This window comes from Ambystoma mexicanum, chromosome 1q, assembly GCF_040938575.1.
Source record: "Ambystoma mexicanum isolate Mex_15411 chromosome 1q, UKY_AmexF1_1, whole genome shotgun sequence".
Lineage (NCBI taxonomy): Eukaryota > Metazoa > Chordata > Amphibia > Caudata > Ambystomatidae > Ambystoma > Ambystoma mexicanum.
The window spans coordinates 177,220,936-177,245,895 of record NC_090922.1 but is presented as its reverse complement, the minus strand read 5'-3'; the positions used below and the strand labels follow the sequence as shown (position 1 = coordinate 177,245,895).

The 24,960-nt window shown below is 48.5% G+C and overlaps 1 protein-coding gene across 1 annotated transcript in view; it reads right to left on the bottom strand.

The window, feature by feature from the left end:
• The window catches only part of TTYH1 (tweety family member 1), a 461,219-nt gene extending 437,788 nt beyond the window's left edge, over nucleotides 1–23,431 (bottom strand). The window contains 1 exon segment of the mRNA XM_069636812.1: nucleotides 23,169–23,431. Coding sequence (XP_069492913.1) covers nucleotides 23,169–23,294 — 126 coding nt within the window. The 5' untranslated portion in view covers nucleotides 23,295–23,431.
• Nucleotides 23,432–24,960: the final 1,529 nt, after the last annotated feature.

Genomic DNA, 24,960 nt, shown 5'->3' with positions numbered 1-24,960 from the left:
TGAAGCACATCTGCTGCTGCAGTGCCACTGAGTCCCCTGGCGAATCTGTCCGACAGAAAAGACTTTATGCAGTTTGCAGCTGAGGATTAAAAGTATGCAGAATGCCTTAATTTTTCAACTGGGGTCTCATGGTCCACTAAGTGGAATGCCACCAACAGATCCAAGAGCATCAGTAGCATAATCCTGCCTTGATCCAAATACACGTTTCCCACCCCTAACCCTGATCACTCCTAACAGCATAGCTCCAATCAGAAGCACTCTGTGACTAACCCAAACACCATGGCGAAAGTCAAAAGTACTCTGTCACCACCACTAACACCATGGTGAAAGTCAAAAGTACTCTGTGACCACCCCTAACACCATGGCGAAAGTCAGAAGTACTCTGTGACCACCCCAAACACCATGGCGAAAGTCAGAAGTATTCTTTGACTACTCCTAAGAGCAAAGCGCAAGACTGAAGTACTATGTAGCCATTCCAGACAGCATGGCACAAGTCCCTAATACTCTGTGACCATCCCTAACAGCACGGCACAAGTCAGAAATAGTCTGTATCCAACCCTAACCACATGTTAAAAGTCATAAATACTCCCTGACCATTCATAGCACCAATGTACACGTCAGAATTACTCTGTGACCACCCCTAACAGCATTGCAAAAGTCCGGAGTACTATGTGGCCGCCCTTGACAGCATTACACAAGTCAGAAGTACTCTCTGACCACCCCTAAGAGCAATTGGTAAGTCAGAAGCACTTTATGACCATCCCTTACAGCATGGCACAAGCCAGAAGTACTCTGTGACCACCTCCTAAGAGTAAAACGCAAGTCAGAAGCAATTTGTGACAATCTCTAACAGTATGCCACAAGTCAGAAGAATCCTGTGACCACCATAGAAGCAGGGCACAAGTCAGAAGTACTATATGACCACCCCTTATAGCATGGCACATGTCAGAAATACTCTGTGAACACCCCTGAAAGCATGGCACAATTCTGAAGTACTCTGTTACCATCCTCGACAGCATGGCACAAGTCAGAATTACTGTGTGACCACTTCTATCAGCATAGCACAGCAAGTCAGAAGTCTTCTGCGACTACCCCTAAGAGGAAGGTGCAAGTCCTGCCCAAGCATGATGCAGCATCCTGCCTATCATACATACTGCAGCATCCTGCGCCTTGCGTCTTGCAGTATACTGTCCACGCATCCTGTGGCATCATGCTCATGCATGCTGCAGCATCCTGCCCATACTTCCGTGACATCTACCCATGCATGCTGCAGCATCTTGCCCATGTTTACCACAGCATCCTGCCCATATGTACCGCAGCATCCTGCTCATGCAGGCTGCAGTATCCTCCTCCTTTCATATCAATATTGAGCAAACCAAAGAAAACAGGAACTTTTCCTTGTCTAAGCTGCAGCAACTGCAACAATATCATCACATGCAGACTAGTTCCACATCCATATACAGGAGAGAAGATTACAATCAGATGTTATGCCACTTGTAACACAGAAAATTGTGTTTACTGCATACGGTGTCCATGTGGACTGTACTATGTAGGAGAGACAGGATGTAAATTAAAAATCTCGTATGAATGAGCACAAGTCATGTATACGTAACCACAATGTGAACTCAGCTGTCGCACGACACTTCAATGAAAAGAAACACAATATCTCACAGGTTAAGTTCCAAGTTCTTGAAACTATTGAAGCACAAGGCTCCAATATTGATATGAAAAAAAGAAGGCAACAGAAAGAAGCATACTGGATAGACCGTTCAGAAGCATTGTCCCCAAGAGGACTCAATGAGGAGTTTGATCTTAATTGCTTTCTATAACAACAATGTGATGGTGTGTGTGCTCACCGGGACAAATTGCAATTCACACAGTATCCCTAATTAACAGTAATATCTGACTGAAATGATCAGGTATTATCAGCATGGACGAGTTGCTGCATGCGGCCATGCTGGTACCAAGCGTTGACATAGCAACACCACGGACCGCGGCCAGCATTTGCTGACCACGAGTGAGGAAGAAGGATCGAGCTCCCGGCAAGGTAAGATAATTCAGAGCAAACGCAATCGGTGTTCGCTTAAGCAAATATAAAGTTTATGTTGTCATAGTGCTATTGCCTCCCTAACATGGGCCCTACCGGGCAGCATCCAGCCCATGCATCCCATGGTCTCCTGCCCATGTGTCCTGCAGCATCTAGACAAGGGTTCTGCAGTATCCTACACATGCATCCCATGGCCTCCTGCCCATGCGTCCTGCAGCATCCTGCCCATGCATCCCATGGCCTCCTGGCCATGCGTCCTGCAGCATCTTGCCCATAGGTTCTACAGTATCCTACCCATGCGTCCTTTGGCATTCTGCCCAATGCATGCTGCTCCATACTGCCAATGCATCCCATGGCCTCCTGTCCATGCATCCTGTAGCATCCTGCCCATGCATCCTGCCCATACTTCTGTGACATCCTACAAATGCATGCTGCAGCATCCGGTCCATGCATCCCATAGTCTCCTGCCCATGTGTCCTGCAGAATCCTGCCCATGCATCCCATGGCCTCCTCCTTCCCATGTGTCCTGCAGCATCCTGCCCATACATCCCATGGCCTCCTGCCTATGCGTCCTGCAGCATCTTGCCCATGGTTTCTGCAGTATCCTACCCATGCATCCTTTGGCATTCTGCCCATGTGTGCTGCTCCATACTGCCCATGCATCCGATGGCCTCCTGCCATGCGTCCTGCAGCATCTTGCCCATAGGTTTTGCAGTATCCTTCCCAAGCATGCCATGGCCTCCTGCCAATGCGTGCAGCAGCATCCTGCCCATGCATCCCATGGCCTCCTGCCCATGCATCCTGCAGCTTGCCCATGGGTTCTGCAGTATCCTACACATGCATTCTTTGGCATTCTGCCTATGCATGCTGCTCCATATTGCACATGCATCCCATGGCCTCCTGCCCATGCATTCTGCAGCATCTTGCCAATGGGTTCTGTAGTATCCTACCCATGCATGTCATGGCCTCCTGCCCATGCATCCTGCAGCATCCTACCCATGAATCCCATGGCCTCCTGCCCATGTGTCCTGCAGCATCATGCCCATGGGTTCTGCAGTATCCTACCCATGCATCCCATGGCCTCTTGCCCATGCGTCCTGCAGCATCCTGCCCATGCATCCCATGGCAGCCTGCCCATGCATCCTGCAGCATCTTGCCCATGGGTTCTGCAGTATCCGACACATGCATCCTTTGGCATTCTGCCCATGTGTGCTGCTCCATACTGCCCATGCATCCCATGGGCTCCTGTCTCTGCGTCCTGCAGCATTTTGCCCATGGGTTCTACAGTATCCTACCCATGCATACCACAGCCTCCTGTCCATGCGTCCTGCAGCATCTTGCTCATGGGTCCTGCAGTATCCTACCTATGCATCCCATGGCGACCTGCCCATGTGTCCTGCAGCATCCTACCCATGCATCCCATGGCCTCCTGCCTATGCGTCCTTCAGCATCTTGCCCATGAGTTCTGAAGTATACCACCCATGCATCCTTTTGGCATTCTGCCCAATGTGTGCTGCTCCATACTGCCCATGCATCCCATGGCCTCCTGCCCATGCATCCTGCAGCATCTTGCCCATGGGTTCTGCAGTATCTTCCCCACGCATCCTTTGGCATTCTGCCCATGTGTGCTGCTCCATACTGCCCATGCATCCCATGGCCTCCTGCCCATGCATCCTGCAGCATCCTACTCATGCATCCCATCGCCTCCTGCCCATGTATACTGCAACATCTTGCCCATGGTTCCTGAAGTATCCCGCCCATGCATCCCATGGCCTCCTGCCCATGCATCCTGCAGCATCCAGCCCATGCATCCCATGGTCTCCTGCAGCATCTAGACATGGGTTCTGCAGTATCCTACACATGCATCCCATGGCCTCCTGCCCATGCGTCCTGCAGCATCCTGCCCCTTCATCCCATGGCCTCCTGGCCATGCGTCCTGCAGCATCTTGCCCATAAGTTTTACAGTATCCTACCCATGCGTCCTTTGGCATTCTGCCCAATGCATGCTGCTCCATACTGCCAATGCATCCCATGGCCTCCTGTCCATGCATCCTGTAGCATCCTGCCCATGCATCCTGCCCATACTTCTGTGACATCCTACAAATGCATGCTGCAGCATCCGGTCCATGCATCCCATAGCCTCCTGCCCATGTGTCCTGCAGAATCCTGCCCATGCATCCCATGGCCTCCTCCTTCCCATGTGTCCTGCAGCATCCTGCCCATACATCCCATGGCCTCCTGCCTATGCGTCCTGCAGCATCTTGCCCATGGGTTCTGCAGTATCCTACCCATGCATCCTTTGGCATTCTGCCCATGTGTGCTGCTCCATACTGCCCATGCATCCGATGGCCTCCTGCCATGCGTCCTGCAGAATCTTGCCCATAGGTTTTGCAGTATCCTTCCCATGCATGCCATGTCCTCCTGCCAATGCGTGCAGCAGCATCCTGCCCATGCATCCCATGGCCTCCTGCCCATGCATCCTGCAGCTTGCCCATGGGTTCTGCAGTATGCAACCCATGCATCCCATGGCCTCCTGCAGCATCCTGCCGATGCATCCCATGGCCTCCTGCCCATGCGTCCTGCAGCATCTTGCCCATGAGTTCTGCAGTATTCTACCCATGCTTCCTTTGGCATTCTGCCTATGTGTGCTGCTCCATACTGCCCATGCATCCCATGGCCTCCTGCCAATGCGTCCTGCAGCATCTTGCCCATGGGTTCTGCAGTATCCTACGCATGCATCCCATAGCCTCCTGCCCATGCGTCCTGCAGCATCCTACCCATGCATCCCATGGCCTCCTGCCCATGCATCCTTTGGCATTCTGCCCATGTGTGCTGCTCCATACTGCCCTTACATACTTTCGTTAGAGAGACATGAGGAAGGAGTGGACTGGTCGGCTCCTGGCACCCAGATGGAGGGGGTGAGAGAATAGTGTGCCCTCCTGGTACATGTCAAGCACGGATGACCTACTTCCTAGACTGCACTGCTTGCCTCCCATCTCTCGGAATACGCTGCCGCTTCCGTTCCCTTTGTATTGGCTTCCGTGAAACAAATAGATCAGACGGCAGACAGCTGGGTGTAAACTGGGACACGCACACACTCTCGAGTGGACGTGAGTGCGTGCGTGCGCACGAGCGCAGACACACACACACACTCCCCACATGCGCATACTATTTAGAAAATGTCGGGCGCATGCGCGGTCATTCATTCTCACATCCACCATCCCCCGAATACACATCACTAGGCTCAGAGAAGAACGCAACATGAGCGCGTCACACACTTGCCGATACACTCAAGTGTAGATAATCTAGACACGCACATATGACACAAAAACAATAACACAAAATGCAACGCAGCCTCCGACAGTTACACATTTAGGGCCAGATTCAAGGATTTTTTTGCACGGTTTAAAGTGACTTTGCACTGCAAAAATACATTTTGCACTGCAAAAATACACTTTGCACAGTTCCATGAATTAGGTTTCGTGTCGGCAGAGCAAAGTCACTTTTTTCAGCAGTGCAAAGTCACTTTGAATCGTGCAAAAAATTCTATGAATCGGGTCCTTAGTCACAAAGATACACGTGAGTAAAACCCTACCCAAAAAACACAATAATACAAACCCGGTCCCCCGGCCAAAGGTATGCTATCAGACATTCCGGTGCCAACCCAGCACAGGCGCAGCTACTGTACACAATCAGCAGTTCGCAGTGGCATGAGCTATGAACGGCTGGGCATCTCAAGGTAACAGCTGCTCAATATCCAGCCCAGGACAACAGACTACAGTGCGGGCATCATTTCAGGGGCCATGCCCAGCGTCCCCACCAACCCTTCCTAGCCGGCCTGTCAGGGTTGGCATCCAATCCCACACCTCTGCGTGCAATTCCAGGGTGCAAGGGTGCTTACATCTCATGCCAGTGCAGAGGTGGATGGACCGCGATCCCTAGTCCGTTATTGTTATGACTAGGGTCGGTATTGAGAGCGGAGCTGGCTGCAGGAAGCAACGGAGCGCGCTTCACAAGTCATGGGGGAAGGACACGTTGAGGGAAGCAGAGATACAAGGGAGCTAACCAGGAGGGAGGGGGTGAGGGCAGGCCATGTGGCAGCAAGGCATCTCCAAGCAACCAGTGGGGGAAGCCGAGGGGAGCAGATCGCCGTCTCTCAGGCTAGGTGGGAGAGGAGGGTGTGCACCTAGGTGTTAGGTCATTCTGTATCAGGCTCTGTTTACTGGGGCAGAATGGATGACGCATGGGGTGAGATTTTTGTTTGCCAGAGGAAGAAGGCTCTGGGTAAGTCTTGATATGGGTTGAGATCTCTGTCTGACAGGGGGGTCGTGCACAGAAATTGATCATGCGTGGGGTGATATTTGTGTCTGTTAAGGTTAAAAAGCTCTGAAAATAAATTCATATAGGGTGAGATCTATGCGTATCAGGGGTATGATATATGATATATATGATACATGATATATGATATATGATATATGATATATGATATATGATATATGATATGACATTCATAACTTGCCTATAGACAAGTGTTTCAAGGCGCGACGAAGCAAGGGAGGGGAAACAAAGGGAGGACAAGACAACGATCTTACTAGGCCTAGTGACATTGAGATCGCGCAAGTGTGTCGTGTGCACAAACGGATCAGGCATTGGGGATCTCTATTAGGGGTGTCATGCTCCGAAATGATCCACCGGGGACAGTGTAAGAAGGGATTCGTACAAACACGCGTGGCGAATAGAGCATGCCATGTCCTGTATTCTCACTGCCACAAAACCTTCGGACCCCATTTCCAGAGTCTCAAGGAAACCTAAGCGATTGTCTGCATAGATGCAGTCCCTGCTGCCAGCATGGGCACACACAGCTTCACATGGACACCTCGCTGTACCTGAGAAGAGGGTAGCTCTGCTGACACCAGACAGACAGGTGTGGTGGACTGAATCCATGACCGGTCGATCCCGGGGTACATAAAGAGAATGCAGCAGGAGCAGGATGGTATGTCGTGTTATTGAGATTTCTACTGCACACGGCTGGCATTTGCATGGTCTCCGGGCACTCAGGCGGACCTGAAAATGATAGAGGGTTGGGAGGGTTCGTTTGTGGGAGGGAGAGGGATGACGTAAGAGAGCTTTATGCTGTGCTGTTGGTAGCTTCAGTTCGGGAAAAACGGCCACTGTGTGTTGGGTTTGCTTCTAGATGGCATTTATTTATTTATTTTTACATATGTAGTAGCACAACAAAGCCCAAAGTCATCTAGATGCTAGTTGGGAGTACAAGGCATCAGGTAACAGTAGGAATGAGGAGGAAAACATTAGAGGGAGGCAGATATATAGCGAGTCCAACAGAAATCACTTGAACAAGTGAGTCTTGCGTTTCTTGGGTTAGGTGTTGTTTTAGTGTGTGAGTCAACATGAGATTGTTTTGTGTCTCTGTTGTGTAGTGCTGATGCTGAGGACATCAGGATCAAACATTACCCGTGGATAGACCATGGGTTAACCCTTGCTGCTGACGTGGGGAATGCCTGCACTTCACAAGGCCAAATCCTGACAGTGCCGACTCAGCCGTTCATCCTTCTCAGGTTGATACATTGGGTATGACTAACACCAGCAATTAGTCCGGAGCTTAGAAGCCTAGGAATCGGGTATGAAACGCTGTAAAACAACATGGTGTTCTTTTTTTAACTACTACACGACCTTAATGCAGAACAGTAATAGGCTCAACTTGGGGTCAATCTGAAAATACAGCTCTTTTTAGGTGGCCTCATTTGGAATTTTGAATCAGGAAGTCTCCCTTGAGCATTACTGCTACATGCGCAAGGCCGGTCCCGCACCGAGGTAATTCTGGGCTCCACCAGCAGGAATGAACCAGCGGGCACCAGACTGGGCAAGGGAGGATAGCTGCACATGCGTCAGAATGCACCTAACTATCTTAGAGGCAGGAGCTAGAATGCTAATAGCAGGTTTTTAGATAGTGCTTCATGCCAGATCCCTCCCACTTCTGAGCGCTCTCAGGAAACTTGGAATAATGAGGATGTATATCCACCATTCTGGGTTTTCAAACTTGATAAGTGCAGGCTAGGCCTACGTCTGAGGAGATTGCTTGCTTCACGAGCTATCCACCTACTCTTTGGAGTAGATGGCTGGCATCACTCATTATGACTCATGGTTATTCAGAACTCTTTTGTAGATGCTTCCTGCGTTATGAGGCAGTGTCCAACCGAGCGCAGTGGTAATGGCCTGGGGCACAATGCAGTGCTTCTCCCTTAGTCATTGGCGCACAGCTCCAGAGTGACGCACAGGCCCATAAATAGCCACAGTCGTCATGGTGCCATGAGGACCCTGCTGGGCTTTGTGCCCACATATCCTGTGACATTCTGTCTTGCTTGCACTTAAACCCATCAACTTGTGTTCATTGGTATGGTTTCCATATCGAATTATTTTTTTAAGGTGAAATGTGTGAAACATGCCTTAAATTGTATCATTAATATAACACTTCCTTAAAAGGAAGATGCCCAAACTTTCAGTAAGATTTCAAATCTGTGAGCAATGCAACAATTCATTTTAAGTTTTGCTGAAGTACAACTTTGTGTGTTTTGTGCATTGTCTTTTGCACCACTGTTTCTTTCTATCCCGATCGTCCCAATGTTTTGTCGCTCTTGTGCTAATTGTCACATACGTTGTTTTGCTACACTATGTTCTGTTGTGCTGTGTTTTTCCACCATGCTATGCTAAGTGGTTATGTTTTGCTAGAAAACGTCATACGATGGTTGTGATGGTGTGAATGGTATACTAATGTATAATGTCTGTTTGTCTTTTTTATGTACGTACATAGCCGTGCAACCCTGCACACTCTGTTAGCCCATAGCAGTACGGAGCAATCCAAGTCGCAGAAAGGCACTTGACCTGTGCCAATACCAGAATGCTTTGGTAATATGTTGTTGTGCAGTAGCACCTGGAGCATTCCAAGTGCAAGATGGAATTACCAATAAACGATCTCAGACCCAAAGAACCGGACAGACTCAAGGAATATCGCAAAGTACGACTTTATTATCAGCTCCAATAAAGTAAGGAAACCTGGTGAACAAACAAATTGCAGCTCAAGCACTCTCTGTGATATTTCGATTATACAAAGGCTTTATACTTTGATGTATGTCAGCTATGACATCATCCTCTGTGGCAAACAGTAAAACCTATCGGGTGGAGGGATTGGTTATGCGAACATATATACCAATATATTGTTTAGGTGTTAGGAACATAATTGGCTGCCCCTTATCTGGTAGGTATGCCACAAACTACCTCTACATATGTATAATACAGATTAACAGCCAAATAACAGCAGCAGATTGGCTTCTGCAACATTGTATAGTACACTGCTACATAGGCTATCGTGATTGGTTGGCATTCTCTCCCAACCTTGGACATTCGGCTCGTTAGCAGCATGTATGCAAAATGAAACTCAGGTGCGGGGAACAACATCAGAATACTACCCACTGGGCCAATTAGCCTACCACCTCTCATCAGATAAGCCCTAAACCAAGGCTTCTTCTTCGTAGTTGACCTTGTTCTCTTCCTCTGGGACTTTTGAGGGAATGTAGGTACATCCCTGTCTTCAGGTAGAGCCGAATGAATAAGCCTTGTTTTCGAGCCTTGAATCACTTGTGAGGAGTCCACGATTTTGTCCATTTTGACCTTTTATTTAATGCGATTTAATTCAATTATACTGGATGCTATTACTCCTCTTGGCCTCTGGAGACTTGGTCGTTCCATCTCACATACGCTTTCTGTGTCTTTAATTGTTCAATACTTGGCACTTGCAGATGTTTTCTTCTTTGCTTAATGTAAGAAAAATATGTCATGCGTACATATCTTATCCTCTTTGACGCCGCTTGTGCCTTGCAATTATTTCTTGATGTGGCATCCTTGGTCCCAGGCCAATAGATATTATTTTTTCCTTGCACAAAGCTGTTTTCCAGCGCCTTTCAGCTCTATAACCCTGGTCTGTTTCTGAGGTAGTTTGGTTGGTTTTAACACGAGTCCGACGTCCATCTTTTTTCTTCATGTCCACTTTAATTCCATTATGTTTTCTTCTTTAGCAAGCTTCTATATGGCTTATCTGCTATACAGTGTTTATAATGACAAATAAATAATTACATTTATAACGAAACAAAAATAGTGAAAAATACTGAATTATTTAAAGAAAATATTTGTGGTGGTGGGAGAACCCCCCCATCCCAAAAACAACAAAAAACATGATTTTCAAAATTATTTTTCATTTGTTATAAATTAATTCATTATTTATTTATTAATTTAAAAGACATGGAACCATCTTATCTACCTTGCGTTTCTGGGTATGTACATTTATTGATCCTCTTTTCACTTATCTTCTTAATGATTATGATTTCTTCTTTTTTGCATACGTTTCTCTTATTACTTCAGTTACATCTTTATTCGTTAAGTATTTGCATATTGTTTCAGTGCATCCCTGCGTCTTCTCTTCATGACGTCACTGTGCTCTGGTCTGATGTCTCTTATAGCTCTTCTATATCCAGTGGTGTATGCAGACAACATCCTTCCACTGCATCAGTGGGAGGGTACCTTCGATACAGTTGTCTAAGTTCATAACGTCTCTCGTATCTTCAATGTGGTGTTGGGACGATACCTGGTGTCACACACAGTGCACTCTATGACAGAGGTGAGGTGCGGGCAGTAGAGATGACGTGTACATCTGCCTCCCTACACTGTTTTGTTAAGGTGTGCTATTTTGTTTGTCTCTGGTGTTTTCTTGAGAGCCTATCTGCAACACTTAGCCTCTTGTTACTAACTCCTACCTGTGTTACCCATACCTCACAACATGTTACAGATACTGAATAAAAAACAGATTAATAGGTGTTATATCCATCTATCTATCTATCTATCTATCTATCTATCTATCTATCTATCTATCTATCTATCTATCTATCTATCTACCCATCTATGTATGTAAATGGTGCCCTAATACAGAAGCCTGCCCCAATTTTGAAATGAAATGACTTGCGCTTGATTTAAGATTTGGTGAGGAACTGCTGGTGTTAACACAACCCTGGGGAGACACCCAGTTGTCTATATTGCCCAGCCCAATTAACCCTCCCAGCATAGACTTTGAATGGTTATGTTTTGGGGACACTCTGAAATGTCCTAGGTCTTGTGTTCCATCTCAAGCACTTACCGTTGCTTCTCCGCCCAGCTGTCTAGCCTACTCACTGGCTAAACGGTCAACATTAGATCCGAACTTGCCTTTTGAAATCACTTTTAACAGGTTAATGGAGCTGTAGCACAGGTAGAAAAGCATGAAAACATCTGAATTATCTAATAACTTCCAGAAGACCCCAGCCCCAGCTCAGGGGGGATATCGTCTCCCACACCAGAATGACCACCCACACAACGCTCCTACTGTTGCAGTCCTCAAGAATGTCTGGGTAGCCCGGTCCTGGGCATTGCTCCCAGAGGAGCAAGACATCAAAGTTCACCCTCAGTTAAGTGTGCCTGTACATCCACCCAGCTTTCTTGCCAATAGAACCTCAGCATTGATGACCCTTCTAAGCCTAGGGAGTGAGGAGGCAGGCAATTCCTCTACATGCTCCCTGGCATTGCAGAGGTTTTTCTTATGACTAGGCCCCTGGCACTTTGAAAAGACTGGAGTTTATTTATTTTAATGTTTGTAGAGTGCTACACACCCGTAGGCCTCAGAGCGCACAAAAGGACAAAGACAAGACGGACAACGATAAAGGATAAGGCGGCTGGCTCAGAAGAGGTAGATAGGAAGCCGAAACACTATGCTAGCAATTAGTCTGGTTTGAGGTTGAACATTTGTGTTTTTATTGCCTTTTCATTGTGTTGTTAAGAGAGGTCCTACTTCTTCTCACCCTTGTAACTAACTAGAAGCTGTCAAACAGGGCACCTGTGATCTCTGAACCTGCTATGCACAATGGGAATGGAGGGGCTGCAGCTCAGGCTACTGAGGCAGCAGGGCACAGGTGTACGTTATGCCTTTAGCAAGGAGTCAAATAAAAGGGGGGCCTGGTTAAGACACCATGCTTTCTAAGATGGATTTCCTATATTTGATTTGATTTTAAAAAAATCAAAAAAGTTAGGGCTTTTACACTCTTGCCAGATGGCGACCCTTCACATCAAGTCAGGAAACTATTGGCAAACAGAACCCTACGAGTACAGTAACATGGAAGGTGCCACAACCATATTCCCACTGACCCACACAATCCCACGATGTTGGCACGGTCTCTCGTTGTGTAGGAGATGCCATGTAAGTGAGTGTTCATTTCATTGCATTTTATGGGTTGACCACCACTGGGTCATCTATGGATTCACATTCACGTGTTAATTGCTCACAGGCGTTAGATCTGTAGCCCAGAACACTTGCGAAAGTAGCCTGCTTTTGTAGCCATCCATCATCATTGGGGATCAAAAGAAATTGTGCTCAAATGCAATCAAACAGGGTATAAAAAAACACAGCACGGTTCCCATTTTGGATTCTTGTTTTTCTGCCATCACAGGTGGATCCCTGATTTCTTAAACCTTGGCACGTGAGATTTTGTTTTTGTGGGAGCCAATTTCCTCATTGTGATGTAAGATTATTCTGAGGTTATCTTTTAGAAAGCTCATTTCAGGTGGTGGGGGACATGGGACATGAAAGGCCTACACACCCAAACCCCTTATGGAGAGAAAGAAATGCCAGAGAGTGGCTGTATGAGGGCTTCGCCGGCTCTAGGTCAAACCTCACTCAAACCTCACCCTCAAGAACCCTCAAGACTTCACTGAGGCTCTGTCCAGGTTAATAGCACACAGAGCTACGTAGGGGTGACCAGACGTTTCGGTTTTACCAGTTGGTGCTCTGTTCTCCCTTTCTCCCTTTCTCGGGATTGTTTCCATTGGAAACTGCTCGCACAGAAGAAATGCTGCCTTTTACAACTAAATGTAGTGTTTATTTATTTGCATTTTTAAAGCACTGACACAGCCCACAGGCATCGAGGCGCTGTTACATGAATTGTTTGTTTTAGTTGCGTAGTTGTTTGTCTTAGACGCATATTTAGAATGCTCTTAAATACCCAGAGGTTTCTAAGCGCGACCCGGGGATTGAACCTGTGTTGCTTTATGTCGTCTTGCTTCCAAGGCGAGCACATTGCCACTGAGCTATCCTCCCAGGACAAGTTATGTTAGTGATAAATTAATTATAATATGTGTTTATTTGAACAGTAACACTTAACACTCCTCCAAACGCTACTGAAGTGCAGTGCCTTGACAGCCACTTTCACGTGTTAGGCCAACTTTTATGTTAGTTGCCATGTCCCGGTTTTTTACTTTTTAAATCTGGTCACCCTAAACTAGCGGGCCCCTCATACGAATGTCCCCTTTCTGCACCACGGCTCCAGATACGATTCTGAGGTCGGAGTATTTTACTCCCAACTTTTGGGAGTTTGGGCTAGAAGGATTTTTCAAGCAGTATACCAACTGTTTTCTTTATCGATTCTGGTATTTTTAGATGAGTAAAATCACATTGCAATTTTGAAATTATTTTCATTTTTACTGTACCACATACTTTCTTTTTGTCAAGAAAATACCATAAATGAAAAAGATGTTTTTTTTTTATTTACAAGCCCTCTTGAAACCAGATAGACACTATTAGAGTGTGTCTGTGGGTATGCACTGCTGATTGTATTGTATTGTACTTGTCATGTTTATAGCGCCTCTTACCATTGTTACAGTCTCAAGGCGCTGTTAGTGGGAACGCCCTTGAAGGACCGAAGTACAGATCGTTGGAGGTCAAGGAGTAAAATTAGGAATGCGTGTGTGTGATGACTCTGCCACTCATATATAGGCAAGTGGGGACAATAAAGAGGTTCAAAATAAATAAATAATACTCATCCTAATATTGTGTTCTTATATAGCGCTTCATGCCAATCTCACCCCGCTTCGAATCACTGTGATAACAGTTGTTGTTATCACCCCATTTTGAATGGTACTCCATTAATCACCCTGAGAGGGGTAAAAAGCTAAGTCCGCTCAGACACAGAATACGAACTTGAAAAGTGCAAACTGCTTTCAGATCAACTTGGAAAGTGCAACCTGCTCTCAGATCAGCGACCCACTGGTCGCTGATCTGAGAGCAGTTTGCACTTTTCAAGTTCGTATTCTGTGTCTGAGGTGACTTAGCTTTTTACCCTTCCAAGGATGATGTAGAACCATGCAGCTGTCCAGCCTTAGTAATACAATATTATGGGTATCAGATATATTTTAGTAACACACAGGAGTTCCCTTTCAGATACAATTCAAGGGTATAAAGGCATCCCCGGCCTCAATACAATCCCCGCTACCCCGGCAGGCGTCGCTCGGTTTCTGCCAGCAACTAAAGGCAAAAGCACAGCCTCCACTCAATGTCCCCTTCCGGGATTGAGGGTTCCCTGCACGCCATGATGACCTTCGGCTCTGTGGATTTCAATACTGGGCTTAAGGATGCCCCATACCGCATGATGATCTCCTCAGCATCCTTCGTCTCGGCAACTCTCTTTCCTGGGCTTAATGGTGTCCCCCCCGTGATGATCTGCCATTTACCTGCTTCCACAAAGATGCTGGGTCTGTGCCCCCCATTACTCATGGTCCTCCCTACCACCCTCCACCCCACCTTACTGTTGAGACTCTCATCCTGCTCCTCTTTGTCGCCACACTATGTGTTCCTACCTCTATGCACATTGGCCTCCATTATATCAGAGTTGGGCTATGCCCCTACTTCCTGCCTTGGGGTCACCTTTGCCCACTCCGTCTTTCCCATTCTAATTATGGTCTGGCCCAGTCTTTTTATTCCCTCAAGATCTCTCTGATCCTCATCCCAGGGGTCTCTCACCAACATCTTGCAACCCACCCCAACTGTGTCCTATTGATCCCCCACTTAGTCACTAGCGCCGCCTCTTTATGGCATTGCACATCCCATCCTGAATCCCTTTCTTACATCTCCTGATGTTGCCACTCTCCTGCCTTAATAATCTTCTAATATCTCATGATGTTGCCGCTCTCCTTTCTTAATAACCGTCTACCATCTCCTGATGATGCCACTCTCGTTCTGTGACATCCTTCTACTATCTCATGATGTTGCCACTCTCCTCTCTTAATAACCTTCTACCATCTCCTCATGTTGCCTCTCTCCTTACTTAATAACCGCCTACCATCTCCTGATGTTGCCACTCTCCTTCTGCGAAATCCTTCTACTATTTCATGATGTTGCCACTCTCCTTCCATAATAATTTTCTACTATCTCCTGATGTTGCCACTCTCCTTCCATAATAATCTTCTAATATCTCATGATGTTGCCACTCTCCTTCCATAATAATCTTCTACTAGCTCATGATGTTGCCACTCTCCTTTCTCAATAACCGTCTACCATCTCCTGATGTTGCCACTCTCCTTCTGTGACATCCTTCTACTATCTCATGATGTTGCCACTCTCCTCTCTTAATAACCTTCTACAATCTCCTCATGTTGCCTCTCTCCTTACTTAATAACCGCCTACCATCTCCTGATGTTGCCACTCTCCTTCTGTGACATCCTTCTTCTATCTCATGATGTTGCCATTCTCCTCTCTTAATAACCTTCTACCATCTCCTCATGTTGCCTCTCTCCTTACTTAATAACTGCCTACCATCTCCTGATGTTGCCACTCTCCTTCTGTGACACCCTTCTACTATTGCATGATGTTTCCACTCACCTTCCTAATGCCTCCTTCCACCTTCTCCCCCTCTCACTTCCAACCTTCTCCTCTTTTCAAAAAACCTTTCTAACTTTTGTGTGTTACCTATCTCCAGATATTGCCAAAATATTTCCCTTGGCACCTTCTTCAAATGTCCACACCAAATGACTATGGTCTTTGGCCTCCATAGTATGGTACCCCGTCCTCCCCACCTGTGGGTGGGTTCTTCTGTAAGGATCTGCAGGAGTGACAGTGTAACAGAGCTTGCTTTTGACTGGCTGAATGTAATTGCAACACCTGCATTGAACTAGGGATCTGTGGGCCGGGCCGCATTTTCAAAAAGCTTGTCTTCTATTATGAAACCAGTCTCAGCCTCGATACCAGGTAGTCTATGGCTAGTTTGGGAAGTTTTTAATGACCTGCTACTGTAATTATTTAAGATATCGGCTGCAGGAGAACACTGCAAACTTCCAAAATGGCGTGGGCTAGCTGAATGAGTACTGCAGTGCAACCTGAAACTCTCCAGATGTTTTGGACAATGAATCCCATGACCCCTCACCATTGCCTATGCAGGCTAGGATTGATGGGAGTTGTAGTCCAAAGGTTACTGACACTCTCTAGTGCTTGAATGTTCACCTCTGACTGAAAATAACTATTTATGAAAACACTGCATGTGATTTACTTGTTTGCACGACCACACCCTCTGCAAAAAGCATCAATGGCTGATGACATGGACATTCAAGTCCTTGCAGCACCTGCTTTAATTGTGGGCTTGCACTGACGCATTGTTTGTGGCCATAGTCAAGAAGTTACGTGGACATTGTTTATTGTTTATGTTTATTTTTGTAGCGCGCTAACTGCATCTTGGAACTTTTGGGATTGGTAAGTCAATAGCAGCGCAACCATTTTTGCAGGATGCGGAGTAACGAGTTTGGTCAGTTTCCTGGCAGAAGTCGGGGGCCGCACGGGTGGACGGCGTCTGACTACTTTTTTGGGAGGGCAGACACGAAACACTTTGCAGCTTCCACTTGAAGTGGACAGCGCCGTGTCTGTAGGGTGACCAGATTTAAAAAGTAAAAAAAAACGGGACTGGGCAACTAACATAGAAGTAGGACTAACTCTTGAAAGTGGCTGTCAAGGCACTACACTTCAGTAGCAGTTGGAGGAGAAGGGGGTTTAAATGTTACACATTTTATAATTAATTTATCACAAACTAACACTATCTTAAGTTGTAAAATGCATCATTTCTTCTGTGCAAGCTGTGCCTGCCAGATATGAAGACCTACTACAAAAAACCGGGAGCACTGCAGTTTTCAATAGAAACATGATCTTGACAAAGGGGGACAGAGCTCCAATTTCCAGGACAGACCTGGCAAAACAGGGCGGTCTGGTCACCCTACATGTCTGGGATTCGAAGCCCAGTTGTGTGACTGTAAGACGAGCCTTAACCATAAGACCACACAAATCGCCAGTTGGGGAGCATTCAATGTATCATCTTGACATCCTGATATACAGGACAGGTTTTGTCAGTGAATCGTCGATCTAAAAGGTGCACACATTTTATAATAAGCCAGTAATGGCACAGGAAATTATATTCTATTGACAAATGTTTGTTTGTCCTGTGCACTTTCTTCAAATGTGAAAGACAAGTTAAATGAAATGTGAATATTTAACCTAAGGAAATGTTCCCTTCTGATGACGCTACATCCAAATGGGTGCGTCAGGATCCTCCCTCTGTTCTTGTGGCAGTAGAGCCCTGGTCAGCTTCATCTGTGAAGAGCTCCCCAGCACTCTGACCATGCACCCCCAGGAAGTCCTGATCTCCCATTGTCTGCTTGAGAACGCAAGATCCAGGAGAATACCTCTTCTGATGGCCTGTCAAAGTGGACTGGTGGATGGTTGTAGGTTTATTGTAGATCTCAGTCAACATCCATACCAAGAGAGGTTTTTCGGTCTAAAATCTGCCCCAATAGCCCTGGTAAAATGCCCTGCAGGCATGCCAGCTGACCTAAGAAGATCACACATTAACTTGTATCCATTCCTGACGACCTGTTGACAAGGCCAAGGTCAGAGCACCACGCACACCTCCCCTTCCACTTGACCCTTAAGCTCCCACAGTCTCATAGTTCTCATACATGTAGACATTTTCAACTTTCATCCAGTAAATGTACAGTTTTCCGATGCAATGTCTAACAACAGGACAATCTATTTGCCCATCACTAGACATGCTCGAAGCTGCCTTTCCAACCAGCAGCCCGGCAACGCGGCAGAAGGCTGAAGCTCCTGCCTGAACATATGCCCTTGTGCCCCTTTTGGGCGGCTCAGAGTGTGTCTGGCGACGAGGCCTCTTGCAGAATGCCATTGTGTGCAGGTTGCACCGTGATCATTGTGAGAACCCTACCTCAGATGTGCGGGTCAAAGGTTAATTGTTCCATGTCTTTCATGTTGAAGGATACAGCACTGTACGTGTCTTATAGGTTAATGGACTTGTGGACTTGACAGAGGGTTCAATAATCTGCATTGTATCAGCCAAGGCTGGCCTTAGCCCTGGCAGTTGGGTGAAACTAAATTGGGTGCCCCTCCTCCGTCAAGGCGGCCAGGAGGGCAAGGGGGCACATTTGGGGTTGCGCTGGCGCCGCTGCCACACAAGCAGCGTGCTTCCAACTGCGGGTGTAGCAGCAGCGCTCTAGTGAAAGGGAAAGTGGCCCGCTCTCGTCCTGGAGCGCTTTTCATTTTAATAGGGCGTCTTCACCAGGTCAGCCCTTGAAAGACTCCCCTGAGCAGGCGTGAAAGGGGGATACAGTGGCGGGGTCGAGGGCAATCGGCATTCCACTTTTGAATTTGTTAAACATGTCTTGAAGTTTGGAAAATACTGCAGCATTTGGCAGACATTTCGCTTTTGGTTCAGGTTTGGAAAATGCCTCGGTCTTCGAAGCTGAGCTATGCACGTGTGTTAGTTACATCTGGCCCCTCGGCCCTCACCGTCACAACGTGGTCACTTTTCTGCAGAGTAGAGAAAGAAAAGGCCTGTGGGTTAGATTTAGGGTGACCAGACGTCCCGGTTTTCCCAGGACAGTCTGGGGAAATCACCCTCCGTCCCGGGGTCCCAGGAGTTTTTTCATTTTGGAAACCCCGTTCGGGGTTTGCATGTTGGGGGGCTTTGGTAAATAAAACCATAATCATTGTTCACAACACTTTCAGAATTTTGAAGTTGGAGGTTTGGCTCGAACCCCCAACCTCTCAGGTACAAGTCACAACACTTACTGACTGTGCCACGGAGACTGGCTTAGAAATCATAGTCCAGCAAGCCATGTAATATCAATTAGAGCTAACCTTCGTTTTGTATTAACATGCCCCCATTCACAGACAAAGCTGCACAAATGAGATTATATACAGTTTATAGAAAGGAGAAGTGCTGGAAATATGGTTGGGGGGTGGTTGTGGGGGCATGTTGGGGGAGGGGCAGTAATTGGTGGACTGCGATGGGGTAGTCCCTCTTTTATGTTGCTGGCCGTCCCGGTTTTTTGTTTAGAAAATCTGGTCACCCTACCTAGACTGGAGGGCGTTGCGTCCTGCCACCAAAATCAGAGGACTGTGGCGCAATCACCGAGTTACCACGCCACCACTATATAATATGAAAGCGTGGCCCTTGCTTGAGTGGCTGTACAATAATGGGCAAGGCAAAGGAAACAGTACACAATGAGGTAAAACACAACATATGCACATCATAGAAAGACTAATAAGGAAAGGAGGCATCACAAGTCAAACAGATGGCATTCACAGGTAATGTAAACATTCCCCAAAAAGGGATAACACAACAGTGCTGGCTCCCTGCGAGAATTCAAAAGTGAGGGGGTGAGACGCAAGGGCTCCACATTGCAAAGAAAAAGAATGGGGGCGCTTCTCACACCTCACATGGTGTGACCGTGTGTGATCCCTGCATTAATAAAGCATGCTATAAATAGCCCCATTCAACCAGCCATTTTCTTTATGCACCTTTAATGCGCCCATATATTTAACTGCCACTCATGCCCACATTAAATGCGGCAGGCTGTGATCTGGCAGAGGCACCAGCTTGGACCCCCAGACAGGCCTTTTCAGGTGCAGCTCCCCCCGCCCCTCCTTTCTCTGGACACTGTGGGATCCTCGGATATTCCCAGGCTGGAAAAAGACTGAAGTGTCCCGAAGCCCCCACCCGCAGCACCTCCTCGCAGACTGAATGCAATTAACCTCCTCCTGCCTCTCGGGGTTTCTCACGGTCTGCAGCCGCGAGGGGGCGGGGCGCGCGGAGGCCAAGGGGTCAGGTCTGGGCATCTTCGGGTTTCGCCTGCCCTGGCTGCAACCGGCCGTGGCGCAGCAGGTACACGAGTCTCTCCAAGTCCAATATCAGAAGCAAGGCCCTGCCCAGGCTCCCATGGTCCCACCTGTGCACGCGGAGCCGTTCCTGGACGTAGCCCCCAGACGGACGTCTCACGGGCGTCTGACTCTACACATTCCACACCGACGACTTCCATGACTCTAGTACCTTTCTAGCACAACATAAGGGGCACCACGAAGCCCCCTCGTCCTGCCAGTTCCTGTCACCGCCCCCGCACCCTCCCACCACTCCACCGCCAGAGCGCCAGTCCTCGCACCTGTTTAACGACCATCTTCTCCTTCTAACCGGGAGGATGGCGCAGCGACAACGTGCTCGCCTAAGACGACACGGAGCACCACAGGGGTGGATCCGCGGGTCCGCGCTGAGAAACCTCTGGGTATTAACCATGTTATAATAAGATATTGTTCAGTTTTATGTAGTTCTTTCACAGCAAAAGATTGATATCTAAAGGTTTTTAATTTATCGCATGCATTTCTAGTTTAACCATGTTATAAATAAACTATCATATCTTCTAAGTACCCACGGCGGAGGTCATTGTGAGTATTTTTGCGCTGTGGTGGTAGGACTCGTCATCTGCCACGGGTCCTACACAATCGACGCTTGTGGGAGTGACACACAGCGACCAACAGACGCTTGACTGTTCCCTTAAATGACTCTTCACACGCCGTCCACTGTAGGGCATTCTCACGTGAGTGGACAGTTCATCCAGAAACCACAGAAACCACACCACCTCTGGACCCTTTAAGGACAAAGAGACTAACCCGTCAGAGGGTCTTTCATAGACCGCCCACTGTGATCACGGACGAATCCCGAGGCACCCGGAAATGAAGCCACCGGCCCGGGATCACACAGTCCGGTTCCTCGGCTTACACATGGTTGGGGGCTTTGCTCCTTGCTGCCAAACCAAAGAATTCCTCCGCTGGGGGGCCCCCTTTCAAAAAGCACCCCTCTAACGACCTGGGTGGTGTGCCACTCTGCTGAGACATGCCCCAGTACACGGGCCCCGTACAACGGGGGGAACATTGCATGCTGTGTCCACTTTCAACAGTCACCCCCATACACCCAAGTGCAAGTCAGAGGGGAACCTACCAACTCACCCAGTCTGCTATTTGAGCCTTAGAGGTGTTGCAGATACGAGTTAATTCCTCTGAGGCAAAGGCAGCGTGCAGCGTGCAGGGGTGGACTGGGAACTAAAAGAGGCCCTGGAATAATTACTGGGGACCAAAAGAGGCCCGGGAAATAATTATTGGGGACTAAAAGAGGCCCGGGAAATTATTTTCGAAGTGGCCCCATATGACACATTTTCAGCAAGCCCAATGCTTTTCCTATGAGAAAATGTGGAAATACCACACAACAGCGGCCCAGGGTGCAGAGGCCCACCGGGAAATCTCCAGAGTTCCCCCACAGGCCAGCGCACCCCTGGTGCAGGGCGCGCAGAGAAAGCGGCGTCGTTGTGTGTGGGGCGTTAAGCATCGATGGCGGGGCTGCAGGGGGCGCGGGTACTGGGCTGTAGGCCCGAGAGACGGCCCACTTCCGGACCGGAAGACAAGTGTCTGCCTCGGCTGGCAGCCAGGACCGGTACCATGGAGAGCGGAGCCACGGTGCTACCAGAGTAGGCAGACTTACACGGCAGTCGGGCGGCTTGCTGAAAGGTCGGTGCCCCCCTTATAGGTTGGTGGGGCTGGGGTAAAGCCAGTCACGGCCAAGGCGCTGCAGTCACCTCATCGACCCCAGGCCTCTGCGTGTGCCCCCAGGAGGCAGCACACCCCCAGATGCCGGGCTGGGGGCCCGACTCCGGGCCACATTTCATGCCTTCTCCCCACTGCCCCCCAGATTCCCAATGGCAACATTACAAAGGGGAATTCTCCACAGCAAGCTTTAGTGCCCGGGGCATACAATTGTCTCGGACACCAATTAAAAAGTGGCCCCACAGTTGCAAAATGGCAAATCACCCCTTTTGTGACAGACTGCATGAATGGTACTCAAGGGGGAGTTTTGGGACACATATGATGCAAATTGTGCATTTTAAAGAATATGGATCCAGCAGCACTGGTCAAAACTACTAACCGCTTAGGGAAGTAACTCATCAAACTGGGCCGCATTGCCCCAAAGAAGTGGCCCACACCAGCATTTTGCGTTTTGGGTTCGGGCATTGCCTTATATGCCAGTCCGAGCCTCCGTGCCAGCCGAGGGTCTGACGGGGGCATGGCATCTTTTCCAAACAACCCTTCAGCTTGAGCGCTTTACCCGTTCTAAATCAGGGGGCTCAAGGCCCCTGACCACTAGTAACTTAGTAACCCCACTTTTTAGGCTAAACAATTATATTGCGACTGGGGGAATATTGCTGCAGGTAAGGGGAGACGGGATCAGCCTGCCTGCTCGCTCTGGTGCCAGCACTACGGTCCATAGCACGCCCGGTGTCATCGGTGCCAGGGACGCCCCAGACAGGCTTCAGTAACAGTTTCCGTCCACGCGGCTCCCGCTGGAAGGACATGTCACATCTCAGCCACGACAACAATCGACACCGAAAACGCAGAGACCGCAGAATTGCCAACAACAACTATTTCCGTCACGCTCGCAATCACAACATCCACTCCAGAGACTCGGAAGTATTGGCGGGACCCATCCGGGCCCCTAAGAACTCAAAAGGCCACGGCCGACCTGCAGAAACCTTCCATAACACATATGCACTCACTTACCACATTGACGCACCCGGGTTATTCTGGCGTCTACACCGCAAATTGAATAGATAACTCAGTGGGTTCATGGGACTGCTGCCACAGGTACGGTCTCATAGGGTGCAATCCAGGCGTTCCCCTTTTGGGGGGGCCATACAAAGCGGTTACCATTGAAACAGGTCTTATGCACAGCGGCACGAAGCTTCGTGAATGGGGCAGCAAGCACTATATGAAACGAGTGATTATACCCGGAAATCCAGTTACTCCGTGAAAGGGACGGGCTGAGAGAGGAGGCCGGGGGGAGTTAAGGAATTGAGGGTCGAGCCCCGCACCTACCTGCTGGTAGTTCCACTCCAGGGGGGCGAAGTTGCTGTCCACCACTTCGAACTGGAAATTGGCGCGAGGGACCTGATGCAAGACGTAGACCCACCAGGAGGGCTGGTACCCCTGCAGGGCGCTCATGGTTCCTCCTCGCAGGTGGGTGCCCTCTACGCCCGGTGCCCCCGCGCAGAAGGGTACGGGGGGAGTCTACCAGCCGCCGACGAGCGCCTCAGCAGCAGCAAGCTAAGCCACAAAAAAACGCGAGGGAAAGACGAGGGGGCGAGGTTCTGCAGGCGGGAGTCTGGCGGGGAAGGCTCAGCAGGTTTGGCTCATATTGTCACGACAGCCTCGGGAACAGGGCACGGGCGAAGGCAGCCGGACCCTGGGTGCTGGCAGCATGCTGAGGAGAGAGAGCGGCAGGGCAGCGACTGGCAGACTGATCCCGGAGGCTTATAGCTAGGGAGTGAGATGGGGAATGGAGGGAGGGAGGCAGAGGGACAGATACAGAGAGAAAGAAATGCGGGGGAATAGCACCCTCTGGTGGTCGCTCACGCGTATAGCTATTAATGAATTCCTCCCCGGGGCCTTGTTGAGGAATAAGAGTCACAGATGTCTTTAGGATTCTTAACGTTCTCTGCGGGTGCGTGCAAACAACATTGCAATGTGCAGTGCAACACGTTTGCTCGACTCGTGCATCTCAAACCTGGGCGGTGGACCTTGGGCCATGGCCCTTCCGGCAAGGGAGACTGGCCTAGAGACGGCGAAACAGCTCCGCGAATTAAGTGTTCCCCGAAGAGATTTTCACGCGGGCCTCGGGTTCACATTCCAAGAATGGCACAGAAGGATCTTAACAGATGCATGGATGAGGTAGGATACAGGAAACCATTTCATTTACGGTGTTACATGGTGGCACCACTTGGGATGATATGATACGATCATATTTTTTAACAGCGCTTCCTGTCAGATTCCTCTCGCTTCCAAGCGCTGGTGTTATTACCCAGTTTAATGGCACCCAACTTATCGACCTCAGAAGGATCGCATAAAGGGCCGAGTCAGCGCTGCCAGTATTTGAACTTGCAGAGCGCACTTGCTCCGTGTGAAAGATGAGCGCTTAACCCATGAGCTATCCGCCCAGGGCATGTAGAAATATATTTAAAAAGAGCAAGATCATGTTATGGACATACTACTTTTTTGATAACACATATTCTGATTCATGGAATTATTTGCGCCGAAAAACGGGGATTTGTGCGCCATTCTGCCCGCAAATCCCTGTTTAACAAATGGGGATTTGCGGACAGAATGGCGCACAAATCCCCGTTTTTCGGCGCAAATAATTCCATGAATCAGCCCCTTAGTACAGTGCAACACCCAACCCCAATGGGTACATGGGGACTTCGCCAAAAAAAGCAGCAATTATAAAGTAAAAAAAAAAACACATCGTTTTATCACTTAAAGCCTTCAAACAAAACCACTGTAGAATAAGAGTGCAAAGCCAGGAAACCGAAATGAAAACGTGTAGACTTAAAACATAAAATAACTGAATGAAGAAATAAAAGAAGTGCGCAGCAAATTCAGGGAGACACGGACGACTAAGACATGCAGGGTAGGCACGTCTAAGCAAGCACTGGCAAAGCCAGTGGGTTCGGAACTTCCATCGGTGAAAGTGTTTTGGGGGAGAGAATATCACCACTGCGCCCTCTAGATTACTCATCGCCTTTCCACCTTTGACCGTGCCCCTCCCACCCCTTTAAATATACACTCCTGCACATATGAGATGCATGCGACAGGAAGTCTCCCGGGTCACCCC